Genomic DNA, 14,901 nt, shown 5'->3' with positions numbered 1-14,901 from the left:
GGAGGAAAGATAGTCTTTTCAGTAAATAGGACTGAAGTAATTTGCTGTATGCAAAAAATGATGAAATTCAGCTCATTATAAAAATCAACTCAAAATGAATCATACACTTAACGTAAAATCTAAACAATGAAACGTTAGTTTGGGGAAGTTTTCGGTCATGATTTCTTCAAATACCTTTTCAATCCCCTTTGCTCTTTCTTCTCCCTCTGGGACCCTTGCCATGTGTAGATTGGCACACTTTATTTTTAAAGAGGATGTGTTCCTGTGTAGACTTTGTGCTTCTTATTGAAATTTACCTTCTTAAAAAAAATCCTGATAGTTGCCTTTTGCTTGATTTGTTTTTTTCGAGATTGAACAAACCCTGTGCAAGCTATATGTGATCTAAAAGCATTATAACTTAGCGGGCCCTTTTAGAACTCAACTTATAAAACAAAGAGTTGCCATCAGCTTCCTTTGACTTAGCACCACCATTTGAACAATTTTATGCAGCTTCTATGTAACAGTGGACTATAGCCACTAACTTCTTAGCTTGTACTTATTTACCTAGTTTCTTTGTCAAATATAAATTTTTTTTTTTAACATTTCAGTAATGTACTGAATGAGTTGAAAAGAGTTTTTAGGCTTAAGCGTATAAAAAATTCATCAGTGGGTGGTGACAGTGGAAACCAGACCACTCATTTCTTTCACTTAATATACATCCTCTCAGCCATGGAGCTAGTAAGAACATTTTCATCTGCTTCCCTATTGGCTATGTTTCATAAGAAAATGTGATACCCTTCGAGATTTTTATAGAATGCTGATATAACATAGTTTTCTGATTGTTTATTAAGCATGAACAAGAATAACCAACTTGCTCTTCTCCTGCTCAAATATTGGGGTACTTCATTCATCACACTTTACAGCAATAAAAATTGGCAAGCATTTCCAAAACAGACTGTATTTCTGCATTTTAAAACTAGTTAGGAAATAGAATATGCCTTTTAATTTTTTGGTAAGGTCATGATTTGGTGACATTTGAGTGGATAACTTTCTTATGGTTCAAGATCTCAGGGTTTAAATGCCAAGTCTATCATACTGAGCAGACTGTTCAGAAATCTTTTCAGTTGTGTTCAGAAATTTTCAGTGAACCAATGCAGGGATCTCACCAGATCTCATCAGTTCTGCTGACTGAGAAGCCTATATACAGAACAGCCCAGGTGTCCTGATTTCAGTGCCGAGAATTTCATTAAATGCCTTAGGTGAACCTAACATTAAATTGATCTCTTCATATCTTTATGCCTACTGTTTTCAAATCATGTCGAGATGCCAATTTTTTTCTTTGAGATTAATACATTTTTATTCTTCTGACCTTTGTATTTCGCAGAGGAAGATTGTACATCATTTTATTTAGTGAATATCTCCCGTTAAACTTAGCTCTTGTGCTCACAGTGCATGTAATGTTATAGATGTAGTTTTCCAATGTCTAGTGGTTAGTCTGTGCCTTTTTTTCCTGTCACTGCCCTACCCCATATAAAAATAGTCAGCTAGACTGAAAGAAACATAGATAAAATAATGTTGTGATTAGTATGCCTTCAACATGTTGTGTGGCAAATCTTTGGAGTAGGTAGAATGGAATGTACTCTTTTCACCTTGTTTTATGTTTTCTACCTTTCTCAGAATGTCTCTCTCTCTCTCTTTTTTTTTTTTTTTTTTTTTTTGATGCTTTAAGGATAAGGGGTTGGCATTCCATCCTACCCCTTCTCACCACAGCACAGCTTAGATGAGAGGCTTCTGCATCATTATCTTGGTTACTGGGATACTTTTCTTCTCTGCAAGACAGTTCATTGCTTTTGGAGCACTAAACCTTTTCTGTGTGTTATTTTTTTAAATTAGTTAATTTTTGTTTTGTTTTGCTGCTGATTGTTTTCCTTCTGCAGTTGCAGTTTCTTTTCTGTCTTACATCTTTTTTTCTCCATTTTATTTCTTTCAATCATGGTATTATGTGTATATGCAAAAAAGAATGGCATTTTCCTTTGATTAATGAATTAACCAGTTGCAGTATTCTGGATCTACTTTTTAGATTTTCATCATATTCAAGCTATATAATTACCTTGCTATTCCTACTAGAAATCTGTGGTTTCAAACCTATTCCAAAAGTTTTGGAAGACTGAAATTTTTCCCCTATATTTTAGAAAATAATAGTAGTTGTGTAATGCATCTTTGGCTTCTCCCCTTAAATACATGGGAATATAAAATGTAATGTAATCCAAATATTTTGATTCTGGTATGAAAGTTCTTTTGATTCAAGAGGAAATGATTGCTCTACAGTGAATCATATAAATTATTTATATTTATATAATTTGAATGAGAAATGTTTATAAACTTGATTTAGAAATACATGGGAGTATGTTACAGTACTTGGCATCTTGAGAGGAAATACGTATTTTTAAGTGGATGGAATCACCTACTTTATGGATTTTCAAAGTCAGAGTTATCAACTTTTAGAGCTGGTGGTCACCTTAGAACTTAATCTTCCTCACATTCCCATTTATACAGTGTTAAAACTTCAAGAGACAGTATGTCTTGATCAAATGCTTTGTTACCCATCAAGATTAGAATGGTGACCTTTTGGTGAACTGGATTCTTCTGTCTTTGTATGAGAGATCCTAACACAGTCCTGATACACAGCTGAAATACTAGTTTCATTGAGTTAAGTTTAGTGTATTTTTCACTATACTGTACATGGCATGAAATGAAAGGATGACTAACAGACCATTTATTCCTATTTCTACATATACTTTTATGATTATACAAATAATTGTTATTGTTGGAAGTATGGAAAAGTACAAAGAAGAAAATAAAAGTTGTCATAAAAAGGGTTGTTTTAAAACCATACTCCCCAGGAATCAGTGAAGTCTTGGAACAAAATCATTGGGCCTGAATCAGAACAAACCCACTTTTGATTATTCTGGGATGGGTTAAGAGAATGTATCATAGTCCTGTATGACCTACTGAATGCTCACCTCGTTAGTGATAGAGCAGTGACTGGGAACGGGAGTGCTATAAGAGAGAAGCTGTACCGTGGAACTGAGCTACGTCAGGTATTGAAGGAAAAGCTACTGTCGGAAAGCAGACTCCCGTCCAGTAGACCTCATTTTTCTCACCATCCTGCAACTTTGAGGCTTTGCTCACCTTTTCTCTTTCTCTTACCCTGAAATTTTGCATTAGAGGTATAATGTCTGAACTTAGGCTGAGTATTTTTTATTATGTGAATTTTTTCTCTAGGAAACTCTGTCCTCCATTTTTAAATATATATGAATTTTTTATTGATTTTCACTAACCCTTTTATATTAAGGGTGTTAATCCTTTGTCTAATATGATACAGATTTTTTTCATGGGCTGTGAATTACTCTGTGGGGATCATACGTCTTTTAATAATGCTGTCAATTTTTAAACATACACAGTACGCTGAGCACTTAGCATTTCATATACATTATCTCACTCAAATCTTATAAGGATTAACAGTATTTCTATATTACAGATGCCAAGTGAGATTAATTTGCTGAGAAAGATGCAACTGGTTTGAAGCAGTGAAGCTAGGAATGAGATTTAAGATTTGACTACAAGTCTATGATCTTAATTAACATACTGTATTGCATCTTATATTTTCTTAGATTAGAAAAAGTATCTGCTATAGAGCATAACACTTACTAGACACTTTATATATATTTGCTGGATTGAATTAAGACATAATTCATTTTTGTAGTATTTACTTAATTTGATTTTGCGTAACTTAGTATATGTAAATGAGGACATGCATTCTTTGATTCTTGACCCAGACAGCTTCCACTTAAAACCATGTACAACAAAATAAAACTTTTTCCATAGGTCTAATTTTATAAAATACATTCCATTTTTACAGATTTATTGTATACTCCCTCAAAATTTCAAAATTGGTTGCAAAAACAAAATATTTTAAATGTTAATAGTGAAAAAACACTGAAATTAATGTTATGATGTAAACATTCTTAAGGATACCTTTATTTTCCCTCATTAGCTTGAATCTTAGAAATGTGACTCTGGTAACATTTAGACTGTAACAAGGATGGCTGTTCTTCATTGTTCCACTTGTGGTTCTTAACTTTGTCGGCACGTTAGAATCACTTGGGGAGCTTTTAAAATTCCCAATGCCAATGCTGCATTGAAAAGATCAATTAAAAAAGGAATCTGTGTGTGTATATGTATGGCTGAAACATTATGCTGCACATCAAAAATTGACAAAACATTGTAAACTGACTATATGCCAATTAAAAAAAAAAGAGAGAAACAAAAAAACACCACCAGAAAGAAAAAAAGGAATGGCTGAGAATCAAATCTCAATATTAGTGTTTAAGTTCTCTAAGTTAAAGTGAATGCAATATGATTTTTATTGTAGAGAAAGTTACAGGTACTGATACCATTTCTGTAGTTTGGTATCTATATCCATAGTTGAAGGAAATACTAAATTTTACTTAGAGAATATAAAGATGCATTTTTTTAACCCAACCTTATGATTCTCTGGTTAAGAATGCCTATCACAGACATTGCAAAGATTATAACTCGCCTTATACAGTGAGCTGCTTTTCTCAGAAGACATATTTGTGTTTTGTTTTGGAGATGGTTTTAAATATATATAGATTTAAAGATTTATGTAAAGAGATCAGTTATTGAATATTTGAAAAAAAAAATTAGTCCATAACCTAATTCAGAAAAAATAATTTTAATTAACTTTCTTGGTTATAATAAGTAACTCACATGAGTTATATAATTCCTCCCAATATTTTAAGTTTTCAGACATACAGAAACATTAAAAAGGTTTATGGTGAATATTCATATATACATCACCCAGATTCTATAGTTAACATTTACCATACTTGCTTTAACACTTATCTTTCCATTTATACCTCTTTTCTACCCGTCAACTTGTACACATTAAATATGTGCTGTTCTTTATCAGTTATACCTGAATAAAGCTACTAAAAAAATCCCAACATACTACCCAGAAATTTGATGATTATGTTTGCATCTAATAATCAATGACTATTTTATTATAAGCAAATAAATTGTAGTATTAGATTTACAGAATACAAAAGTCAATTTAATTACAATGTAAATAATACATTTTAGGGGGCTATGACGAAAGGAAGGAAATTCAGTCAGAAAGTTAACTTAGTAATCTACTTGAAACTGTACTTAGATTCCTGGTTTGAGTAATAGGGCAAGTAGTATCCCCTTTCACTAAGAAAAAAACCAGCTGGAAGGGGTTATTTCTCTGGGAAGATGATGAGATCAGCTTGGAGCAATCCGAGTATGCTGTGTGGGTTAGACAGCCATAGAGTTATCATCTGTATAGAGATGGCTGAGTAGTTTTGGACTTCTCCATCTGGCCTAAACAAATTTGGGAATGGTCAGAGAGAGATGTTTACTGAACCTTGGACTAGTAGATCTACCCACAGAAAGTATTTCAATTTACTTTATGTAAACATATCTATGCATACATATTAAACAATATTAATTGCAAGTCATGATAGAGAACTGTGGTTTTAATCACTAATAACAAAACATAATTTGCAAGCTACTTGTAAATAATGGTGGCCTTAATAAATAGAATGATGCAGGTCATCAGTGATTATTTTTTTATGTCAAATAGTTCAGTTTACTTAAATTTATTGAATAGCCTCTGGTACTTGTGTTGTTTTCATTACATGGTAGCATCACAAAAAAGAAAATACCGCTTTGAGAACAACTGCACTTCAACTGTTTATTGTAAAGCAGAAAATTATGATTATAAGGTTTGCGGAATACAAAAAAAATCAACGTAATCACAATGTAAATAATGGGCCTCAGGGGCCTATGACTACAGGGGAAAAAATCCAGTTCCAATGTTGGTTTGAATGGTTTTAAGAGGGCGACTGTTATGTTTGGTTTTATATTTTAGATAGAGTACTCTGCAGTAAGGTAGTTGAACTCAAGGATGGAAAGTGTGAATATGGCAATAAGAATAGGGGATTATTTTAATAACATGTAATAATACTAGAATAAAGAGTTATTAAGAAATATGTTAAATATAGACTTAGGCCTTATGTTAACTTACTGAATTTATTAGGTATAAGAGGAAATCTACAGGGATCAAAACTTGTTTCTTATTTAGGTATCTAGAGAATGGTGGTGCATTCAGTGAAAGAGGAAATAAAGTGCAGCTCATAGTTTAAAAAAAAACTTGGAAATTTAGTTTTCTGATTTCTGGATTCTGGCACCTAAACTTGTAGAGAAGGATGGTATATCAGAAGAGAATCTTCTACCCTCAGTGTCCTAAAAGGTTATTTTCAGACATTATGCGCTAGTTCCTACTCAACTTTTTTCTGTGTATAGGTTAGAAGAGTTGAAACTAGCTTTGTGAAACTGAGCAATGAATCCATCTACATATAAACCCTGACTGGGTTTTAAGAATTTAAGTACAAAATACAGTAAGGAAGTGAGTTCACTATTTTCATCTTACTCAGGGTGTATCATATTCTTGCATTGTTGGTTTGTATCAGTTCTTTTGGATGAATATATTTGTAGTATTTTCAGTGACTTTTTAAATATATTTTGCTTATTTGAAACAATAAATAAATTCTTTAATTCTTTTTTAAACTGTTAAAGTTTTGCTTGCTTTTTATATATTTAGTTGTATCTTTTAACTGTATCACATTATTTTATGAGAAGCTGTTTACTTTGAAAGTAATTATGAATTGATTTTTAAAATCGGTGATGGCTTTAGTTCTTACCATTTAGTGAAAATGTATTTAACTCCCATAAAGGATTAATGTCTGAAATGCTAAATTCAGAGATTGGCTAAAAGTTTAACGTGTGAACAAATCTTGTTTGTAATTTGTTTGAATTCTTTAAAAAAATGTGTAAAACCTTTTCATACTCTTTGCCTAGTTAAGTCTGCATTTATTAATAATGTTTAAAAGAAATTTAATGAAATTACAACTAGCACTGCATTTAACTTGATAACTGGGCAAAAATATTTTCATAATAAAATTTATGGGCACTATGCTAAATATATATATTATATATGTTAAGAAAGTTGTATATACATACCTTCTTGTTATTTTTCCATACATAATGGTACAAAATACATCAGAATAAAAATAAATACAGTTTTTTAAAAAGTTCTTTCTTGATAAGGTGCACAGTCCAGTGATAATCAAAAAGAATACTGTCAACACTGGTAGTGGTGAAGAGAGATGAAGTTGGGAGAGTTGACAGCTGTGTACTAGTTTTACCTGAAATAGAGCTTAAAACTTGTAAATTGAGTTGTATTTTAAGTGAAAGATTATCTGCTGTTGATAGAGTGTCAAACAACTCACTCAGCTCTCACCTGTCTTTTCACAGAGCTCCTTAATAAGCATTCATAGTCAGTTTTTGGCAGCATTAGAATCACTGAAGGCATTCTGGGATGTTATGGATGAAATTGATGAGAAGACTTGGGTACTTGAGCCAGAAAGACCTACGCGGGGTGCGACTGCACGCAGAATTGCATTAGGTAGGGGAAAAGAGGATTAAGGAGGTATTTTTTTTTTTTAGGTGTTTGATTATATTTTGTATTACATATGAAAATGAATCTAAGATAACATTGGACTCTTGGTGAAATTTTTTTTGTATGAAGTCAACTATTAAAACTTTTGGGGATGAACTGTGATTTCTTTTATTACCATGCATTTAAATGTAAATATTTCAGGTAGAAAGGGCAAGTACTGAGGTGTTTCATTATAAAAGGTGATGATCCAATCAATGCAAGTAGCATTCAGAGATAGTGTTTAATTAGCTTTTAATTAGCACAGAAATAGTCGGACAGGTTTTTCTAAACTTTGATTACTTAGGGGAAAAAACTATGTTAGAAATACTTAAGTCTTCTTACCTGTGAAACTAGTTAAGATTAGTATGAACAAGTCTGGCGATATTTTCTGACAAAAATATAGAGGAGTGTAAAAGAACCTGAAGTGGGCTGTGCACCCACCGAAGAGTAAACAGAAAACTGCAAAACAATAAGTGAATATGTTTTAAGTATTTTCTTTAAATACATGAAATTAGTAAGATGTGGAATAACCATAAATACATTCCTTGCAGTATTACCATACTCTTTACTATGAAATGCTTGTTCTGTGTATTCTCATTATGAGCAGGCAGTACATGAAGTCAGTTTTAGAATTTAGCCTCTCAAGATTTTAGATGTCTTAGACTATATTTGAGTTCACAGTAAATACCATAGTTATGAAGGATATTTTGGAATTCTGATGTCAGTCATATCCAAATTAGCAGTTTTTATAGTTTCTACTCAGGCATGATAGATGATCCGGGGGAAAAGTGTGGCATGTTCTTACGAGAAGAGTGAAGTGTCACTGTGCAGCAGTTCTGCAGATAGTGCTGCTCCTCACCCAGTTTGAGGAAGTCTTAACAGTATTTAATTTGGAATAATTAACCAAATTACAGGATATTTGTGAACAAGTAGATACTAAAATGAAAACATTTTCTTCAAAGAAGTGTAATTTATTATCTTAATGGTCCCGTTAAACCAATTACTTTTATCAGGTTATGATTAAATATACTTTTTACTATATTTCTCATCCTTCAGCATAAACAACCTGGTTTTTAGTCACTCTTTCAATATTTACCTCTTTTCCTTCAGGCATTGATTAGCCTTTTTAGGACCAAGTTTTCAGCAAATTAATTAATTAATTAATTAATTAGTTAATACAGTTAATTAATAGTTAATTTATTAATTAATTAGTTAATACAGTTATTGTTGTTAAGTGAAAGTACTTTCTGGAGCCATTAGAAGATGACATTGCTGAAGGCTAACATGGAATTTATATTTATGGTAAAAAATGCATTAACCAATGAGATCATAAGTTAACTTTTTGTAATTTTGTTTTTCTCATTGAATTACTTGTACTCATTTTCTGTTTTACTTTGATTACCTTCTTGCTAGATCTGTAATAATTCTATTTATATTGTTGCCAACTTTGGCCAAAGGCTTACGCTGTGGTGTATAGAACTTATTAAGACATTTTTACCATAAAAATGAAATCCAGATTAACCTTAAACTACATGTGCTAACCTTATACGATGTGCCTTCAAAAAACAGCAGTAAAATTTACGAAATTTGTACTATACTACAGTTAAAATTTATGAAAGAATTTAGTGCCAAGTAGAAATAGCTTTTTCTTAGATTCTGCAAACTAAGTTGTTTTTGTTATTAAAAGAATAGTTTCCAAAAAAATTAACATGAATTGAACTCTGAACTTATATAGGAAAGCTTCACATGGTGATAAAAAAAATTCAGAAAATGTTTTCATAAAACTTCATAAAACTCAAATCCTAAACATTTATTTTTACCATTTGTTGTATTTTTAGTCTTTTATGTTTCTTCTGTTACTTTTCAAGAAAGTCATGATGTCATTTAGATCTTTATTTCTTAAACTTGTGATTTGGAATTTTTATATTAAAGACTTCTTTTGTCACTCTATAGAAATTTTTAATTTAAACTTCAATAGAATTCTGCCCAGAATTTCAATCTATATTAACTTATGGATTGGCTGTTTTTTGAAACTTAGGATTCCCAAGTCTTTAGTCATGATCAAAATTTTAAAATTTACTTCTTTTAGTTAAATTGAATTAGTAATACATTTTACCTTTATAAAAAACTGTACATTAAACAATTGATTAATCTTTCCTTGGGTATACAGTGAAATAAGTACCCAGATACTCCTTTAGTTTTTGTTTTATGACATCACTATACTACTCCTAAAAGCTTTACTTTTCTTTTATTCTAGGGAATAATGCTTCGATAAATATAGAGGTAGACCCCAGACATCCTACTATGCTTCCTGAGTGCTGCTTTCTTGGAGCTGACCATGGTATGAGACCTCAGGCTTAAACGTTTTTAACAGATCACAAAATCTTTGTCTACCACTGTAATTAAATAGTGTTCTATTAACGTATTAATGGTAATTATTTTAAATGAAAATGTCTAATTTTGAACTGTGTATTTCTGTGTTTTTAGAATATATAATATATATGATTTAGGTATTTTATTGAGGTGGTTAGGAAACAAATCCTGTAATTAACAATATTACATATATTTCAAAGTTGCTGAGAGAGTAGATCTTATAAGTTATCCCATGTAAAAAATTTAACTGCATGGTGATAGTTGTGAATGTGTGGTAATCATTTTGCAGTGTACACATATGCCAAAATCATTCTGCTGTACACCTAAAACTGTAATACAGTATTGTCAGTTAAGCTCAATAAAAAGAAATTCTGTGCCAAATGTGACTTACAAAATGAGCAGCAAACCCTAAATTATTAAACTTTTTTTTTTTTTAATATTTTAAGTGATAAAACCCCTGGGAATTAAGCTGAGCAGAAACATACATTTGTGGTAGGTATCTTTGCCATATAATTCTTACTTTTTAATGATTTTACAAATCAGTAACAATTTTTTTCATGCTTTTAGGGATCCAGAAAATAGTCTGTTACAAAATTTGAAAGATGTTTTAGAAATTGATTTTCCAGCTCGTGCTATCCTGGAAAAATCTGTAAGTTTTATCAGTGCTTTGATACTCCAAACAGTGTTGCATAATGAAAGTTAAGTGTTATTTTAGACACTAGAGGAAAAATGGGGCTGAAAGGAAAGGAACTGGAAGAATATTGTTACAGACTTCTGAACTGTAAGCAACAGTTGCATCGAAGAACTTGTTAACCTTCATTGGTGGTTATAAGTATTTTTTCATGGTCTTCGTAGCAGTGAAGTGATTAATGACAGACATCTGTATTAAAAATAGGGGGAAAGGTCCAATGTAGCTAATGAGATGTTTGGATTTTCTATACTGTCAGCTTATGGGTGACTGAAATAAAGTTTTAATTAGCTTGATAGAAGTGTTTGTGAAGGATGGCAGTACAGTTTTTAAAAATTGAATAGACACCACTACACAGCAAAACAAACTTAGAACTGATTTTTGACAAAGCTGCTGAGGATGTAGACTACTGAAGTGGTGGGGATGTTTTCTTCCTTTGCCTTTATACCAAACTTCAAAATTCTGTAACTAGTCACTAGGGAATGTCATTTCCTGTCTTTACGTACTATAGTGGCATTATATTGATGTACGAATTGGGAACGTTACTTAAGCCCAAGCATCTTGTGAGCCAAAAATAGACTTTTTTAGTACATCTATATTATTTACTGGATGAAAAAGGAAGCACTCTTCTACAAGTAGCTTTTCTAAGGTGTTAAATAGACTGTATTTTCTATAATTTAGCAATATAGTTAACCTTTATAAATATTTTATAAAAATGTAATATCTAATACCATATTCGTTTCTTTAAAATTTCACCTTGTAAATTTTGAACACATATGCTTATAAGTATTTCTTTTGAAGGATTTTTCTATGGATTGCGGAATTTGTTATGCCTATCAACTTGATGGTGCCATTCCTGATCACGTGTGTGATAATTCACAGTGTGGACAGTCTTTCCATCAAATATGCTTATATGAGGTAAAACTAAAAATACCAGCAAGACTAATGTGGCATAGGAAGTATGCGTATTTGAAATATACAGAATCTAAATCATGTTGTCAGTAGTGATTTAGCTCCTTTACCGGTTTATTCCAAATGCCGTGTGCTTCATTTCTTCATCATGGTTACTAATGAGTTTTGAAGTGTCCTAAAGTATCCAAGAAGGGGGAAAATGTATCTAGAATATATTCATGGACTGTTTATTGATGCATAGAAAATTAAATTGATGGTAATTGGAATCTTTCAGTAAGTGTCTCATGTAAACGCTGTATATTCATCCAGGTGAGATTAACGGTGGCAGTAAGGTAAAGGGAGCTAGCACTATGGAGTACTTACTAATTTTCAGGCTTTATGTATGTATAGAATAAACGTAATAGTCCTACTTTTGGTATTGAGAAGAAAGCATTTTGTGATCTGAATATCTGACAACACTAAGTCAGTGATATTTTATTTACTATTGATTACCCGTAAAATCTGCTTTCATTCCTGTCTATAGTCATTTGCTCTCTGTAGTACTCATCTTGGGCCAGAGTTGACTTATGATTAACTATATGTGCATCTATGTACAAAACACCTTGCAGTTATATATAGTGTTTTCAGTTTTCAGAGACTTCCTTAATATCACCTCTTGATTTTTGTGATTGAAGATAGCAGCCGGTGCTATCTGCAGTGTAACAATGGAGAACTTAGGTAGAGATGTCAATTTACTTTATATAAAATCATAAAATACCAAGTCTAATTATAGAGATACTCTTAAGGGAGCATGTACTTTCTTTTGTAATAATGAATATTCATTTAATTTTTAAAAATGGACTGTCTCATGCTTATAATTAATGAATTGAGAATTAACCCACTATTGGTGATTAAGACCAGAATTAAGACCTAAATTTTCAAGAGCCTATGTTATATTTTACAGCAGGAGTTCTTAATTTGTGATTAACGGATTTGAGTAGGGTTTGTGAACGCCATGGACTTAAATGCGTTATTTTTGTGTATATCTGTTTTGAGGTAGAGAAGATGGCTTTATTTTCATCAGATTCTTAAAAGGGCCTATAAATAGTGGCATAGACCTTGACATCCATACTGGTTTTCCCTTTTTATTCAGAATTTTAGTAGTTAGGTATTGGCTCAGGAAATGTCTCCCTTATTTCTTGTAAAAGAATAAAGAAGGCAAATCTGGCATAAAAATATAATGTGCTCAGAAAGGAAATGATATTTGGAATTTCTGTAATTTTGAAATCATGCTGACACTGCTCCCTTTATTTTTAAAAATCTTCAGTGGTTAAGAGGACTGCTGACTAGTAGACAGAGTTTTAACATCATATTTGGTGAATGTCCATACTGTAGTAAGGTAAGCAAATTATTACATTTCATAAAATGTGCCTAGCTTTTAGTAATGTGTTTTAGATGATATCTATATAGTATGTCAGCTTATATAAAATTTCTTGAAACATTTGTTAATCTATGTATTTTTAAAAAACAGAAAATGTCTAATTGTCCCTATCAACATTTTAATTTTCAGATTTCTCCTTTGATCAAAAAAAGGTTAACCCCTTATCTAGATTTCTTAGGTGATATGAAACTTAAAAAGTATTTTCCAAACTGTATCATTACACCATTTCTAATATAAAACATTCTCTTTTTATAAGCCAATTACCTTGAAAATGTCTGGGAGAAAACCCTGAAATAAGAATGCAACATTTCTGTGAAAAACTGGAAACCTTAAAAAGGATTTTATTTGGTATCTTCAGAGAAAGTATAAAGCAAGACATACTAATATGAAAAGAAAAACAATGGTGATGCCATAATAATATACATCTGATTTTGTCTCTTCACTAAGAGTATGCCAGAGTCCTGTAGAACTTTCTAATTCTGTGACCTCCATATCAGTTGTAGAAGCGTCTGTGTACCAAGATGGAGATCTTGACTTACTGAACATATCTGGACTGGTAAAATATTGATGGGGTTCATAAAATGAATTTGGGAGTTGTACACAGCTGGATATTTGTGGAGAATTTTTTACTGCATTCAGACATTCTTGAGACTCACAGTATTTTTGTCTTCTCCTTGTGCTTTCCTATGGGCAAATACATACATTGTGTGTTAAATTTGAGCTGTGTAAGGTTTGAGTTATCAAAGTATTTATTTTGTGTACTCTATAAGAATGCTAAGTAAAACTTTTTATACAAGATCAAATTGTACAAGATTAAGTTTTTGAGTGCTTTTTATTTTTCCTGAAGTTACTATGTTCAAGTGTATATATAAAAGTACTTACCAACATCAAACAACCAAATCTGGTTAATTTGACTGGTTCTTTGAAACCAGTAAGTAAGTAGGCCATTTCTTAAATAATTTACAATCTAAAAATAGGACAGAATATTAAAAAAATGAATTTTTTGGAAGACAAAAATAAAACCAGGCTTAGGGATAAGACTGTCATACAATTAGAAGGCTTTTTGGTCAGTAATAATGAATAATGCTAGAGGTACTGGTGCAAGTATTCTGTGCCCACAGAGTGGCGCCAACCAGTGACCCGGTAAAACTATTTGGATGGTGGAGTATTGGGACCATAAGCTTGCCTCACCTTGCGACTACAACAGAACTATAACACGACCACAACCAACTATTGAACAGCCATCAAGAAAAAAGATCTTCAACTGGAAACAGAGAGGGAACCACAGCAGGAAGGTAGGAAGGGGCGTGCTCACGATATAATCAGGCCCCATACCCCTCGGGTGGGCAACCACAAGCTGAAGAACAATTAAGTTGCAGAGGCACTCCCACAGGAGTGAGAGTTCTGAGCCCCATGTCAGGCTCCACAGTCCAGGGTTCCAGCATTGGGAGGAAGACACCCCAGGACATCTGGTTTTGATGGCCAGTGGGGCTTAACTTCAGGAGCCCCATGGGACTGGGGAGGGGAGAACAGGATCTCACATGCGCCAGATCCAGAGACAGTGATTTCATAGGAACCTGGGTCAGACCTGCCTGCTGGTTTTGGAAGTTCTCCTGGGGAGGTAGGGGATGGCTGCAGCTCACCCAGGTGGGTATTCCAGGAATGTTCACCTACACGAGCTTTCCTAGAGGCTGACATCTTGATTGGATCATTAGCAACAAGACCTAGCCCCACCTGACAGCCTGTAGGCGAAGCCTCAGGCCAAACAACACAGCCCCACCTGTGAGCAGACTTCCTAAGCCACAAACACCTCTAGTCATGGCCCTACTCACCGGAGGTCTAGGTCCAAGCTTCTCCAGCCAGGAAACCTGCATAAGCCTCTAGTGCAGCCTCATCCACCAGAAATAAGAAAACAACAGTCCC

The 14,901-nt window shown here is 32.7% G+C and overlaps 2 protein-coding genes across 5 annotated transcripts in view; one reads left to right on the top strand and one right to left on the bottom strand.

Moving 5' to 3' along the window:
- The window catches only part of FANCL (FA complementation group L), a 72,920-nt gene that overhangs the window by 49,047 nt on the left and 8,972 nt on the right, over positions 1-14,901 (top strand). The window contains exons 8-14 of one of the 2 annotated variants that reach the window (XM_074341171.1): positions 7,402-7,552; positions 9,843-9,926; positions 10,405-10,450; positions 10,526-10,607; positions 11,448-11,564; positions 12,865-12,936; positions 13,235-14,273. In XM_074341171.1, coding sequence (XP_074197272.1) covers positions 7,402-7,552; positions 9,843-9,926; positions 10,405-10,450; positions 10,526-10,607; positions 11,448-11,564; positions 12,865-12,936; positions 13,235-13,270 — 588 coding nt within the window. In that variant the 3' untranslated portion in view covers positions 13,271-14,273. Of the gene's footprint in view, positions 1-7,401; positions 7,553-9,842; positions 9,927-10,404; positions 10,451-10,525; positions 10,608-11,447; positions 11,565-12,864; positions 14,274-14,901 lie in introns of both variants that reach the window. The other variant, XM_074341172.1, reaches the window with a different exon arrangement.
- The window catches only part of VRK2 (VRK serine/threonine kinase 2), a 95,748-nt gene continuing 94,150 nt past the window's right edge, over positions 13,304-14,901 (bottom strand). The window contains exons 13-14 of one of the 3 annotated variants that reach the window (XM_074341167.1): positions 13,861-13,945; positions 13,527-13,662 (exon numbers count right to left, since the gene is read on the bottom strand). In XM_074341167.1, coding sequence (XP_074197268.1) covers positions 13,631-13,662; positions 13,861-13,945 — 117 coding nt within the window. In that variant the 3' untranslated portion in view covers positions 13,527-13,630. Of the gene's footprint in view, positions 13,663-13,860; positions 13,946-14,901 lie in introns of all 3 variants that reach the window. The other 2 variants (XM_074341166.1, XM_074341169.1) reach the window with 2 other exon arrangements.

Source organism: Camelus bactrianus, chromosome 15 (genome assembly GCF_048773025.1).
Source record: "Camelus bactrianus isolate YW-2024 breed Bactrian camel chromosome 15, ASM4877302v1, whole genome shotgun sequence".
Classification (NCBI taxonomy): Eukaryota; Metazoa; Chordata; class Mammalia; order Artiodactyla; family Camelidae; genus Camelus; species Camelus bactrianus.
The sequence above is the reverse complement of the archived record's forward strand: the minus strand, read 5'-3'. Positions and strand labels throughout refer to the sequence as shown.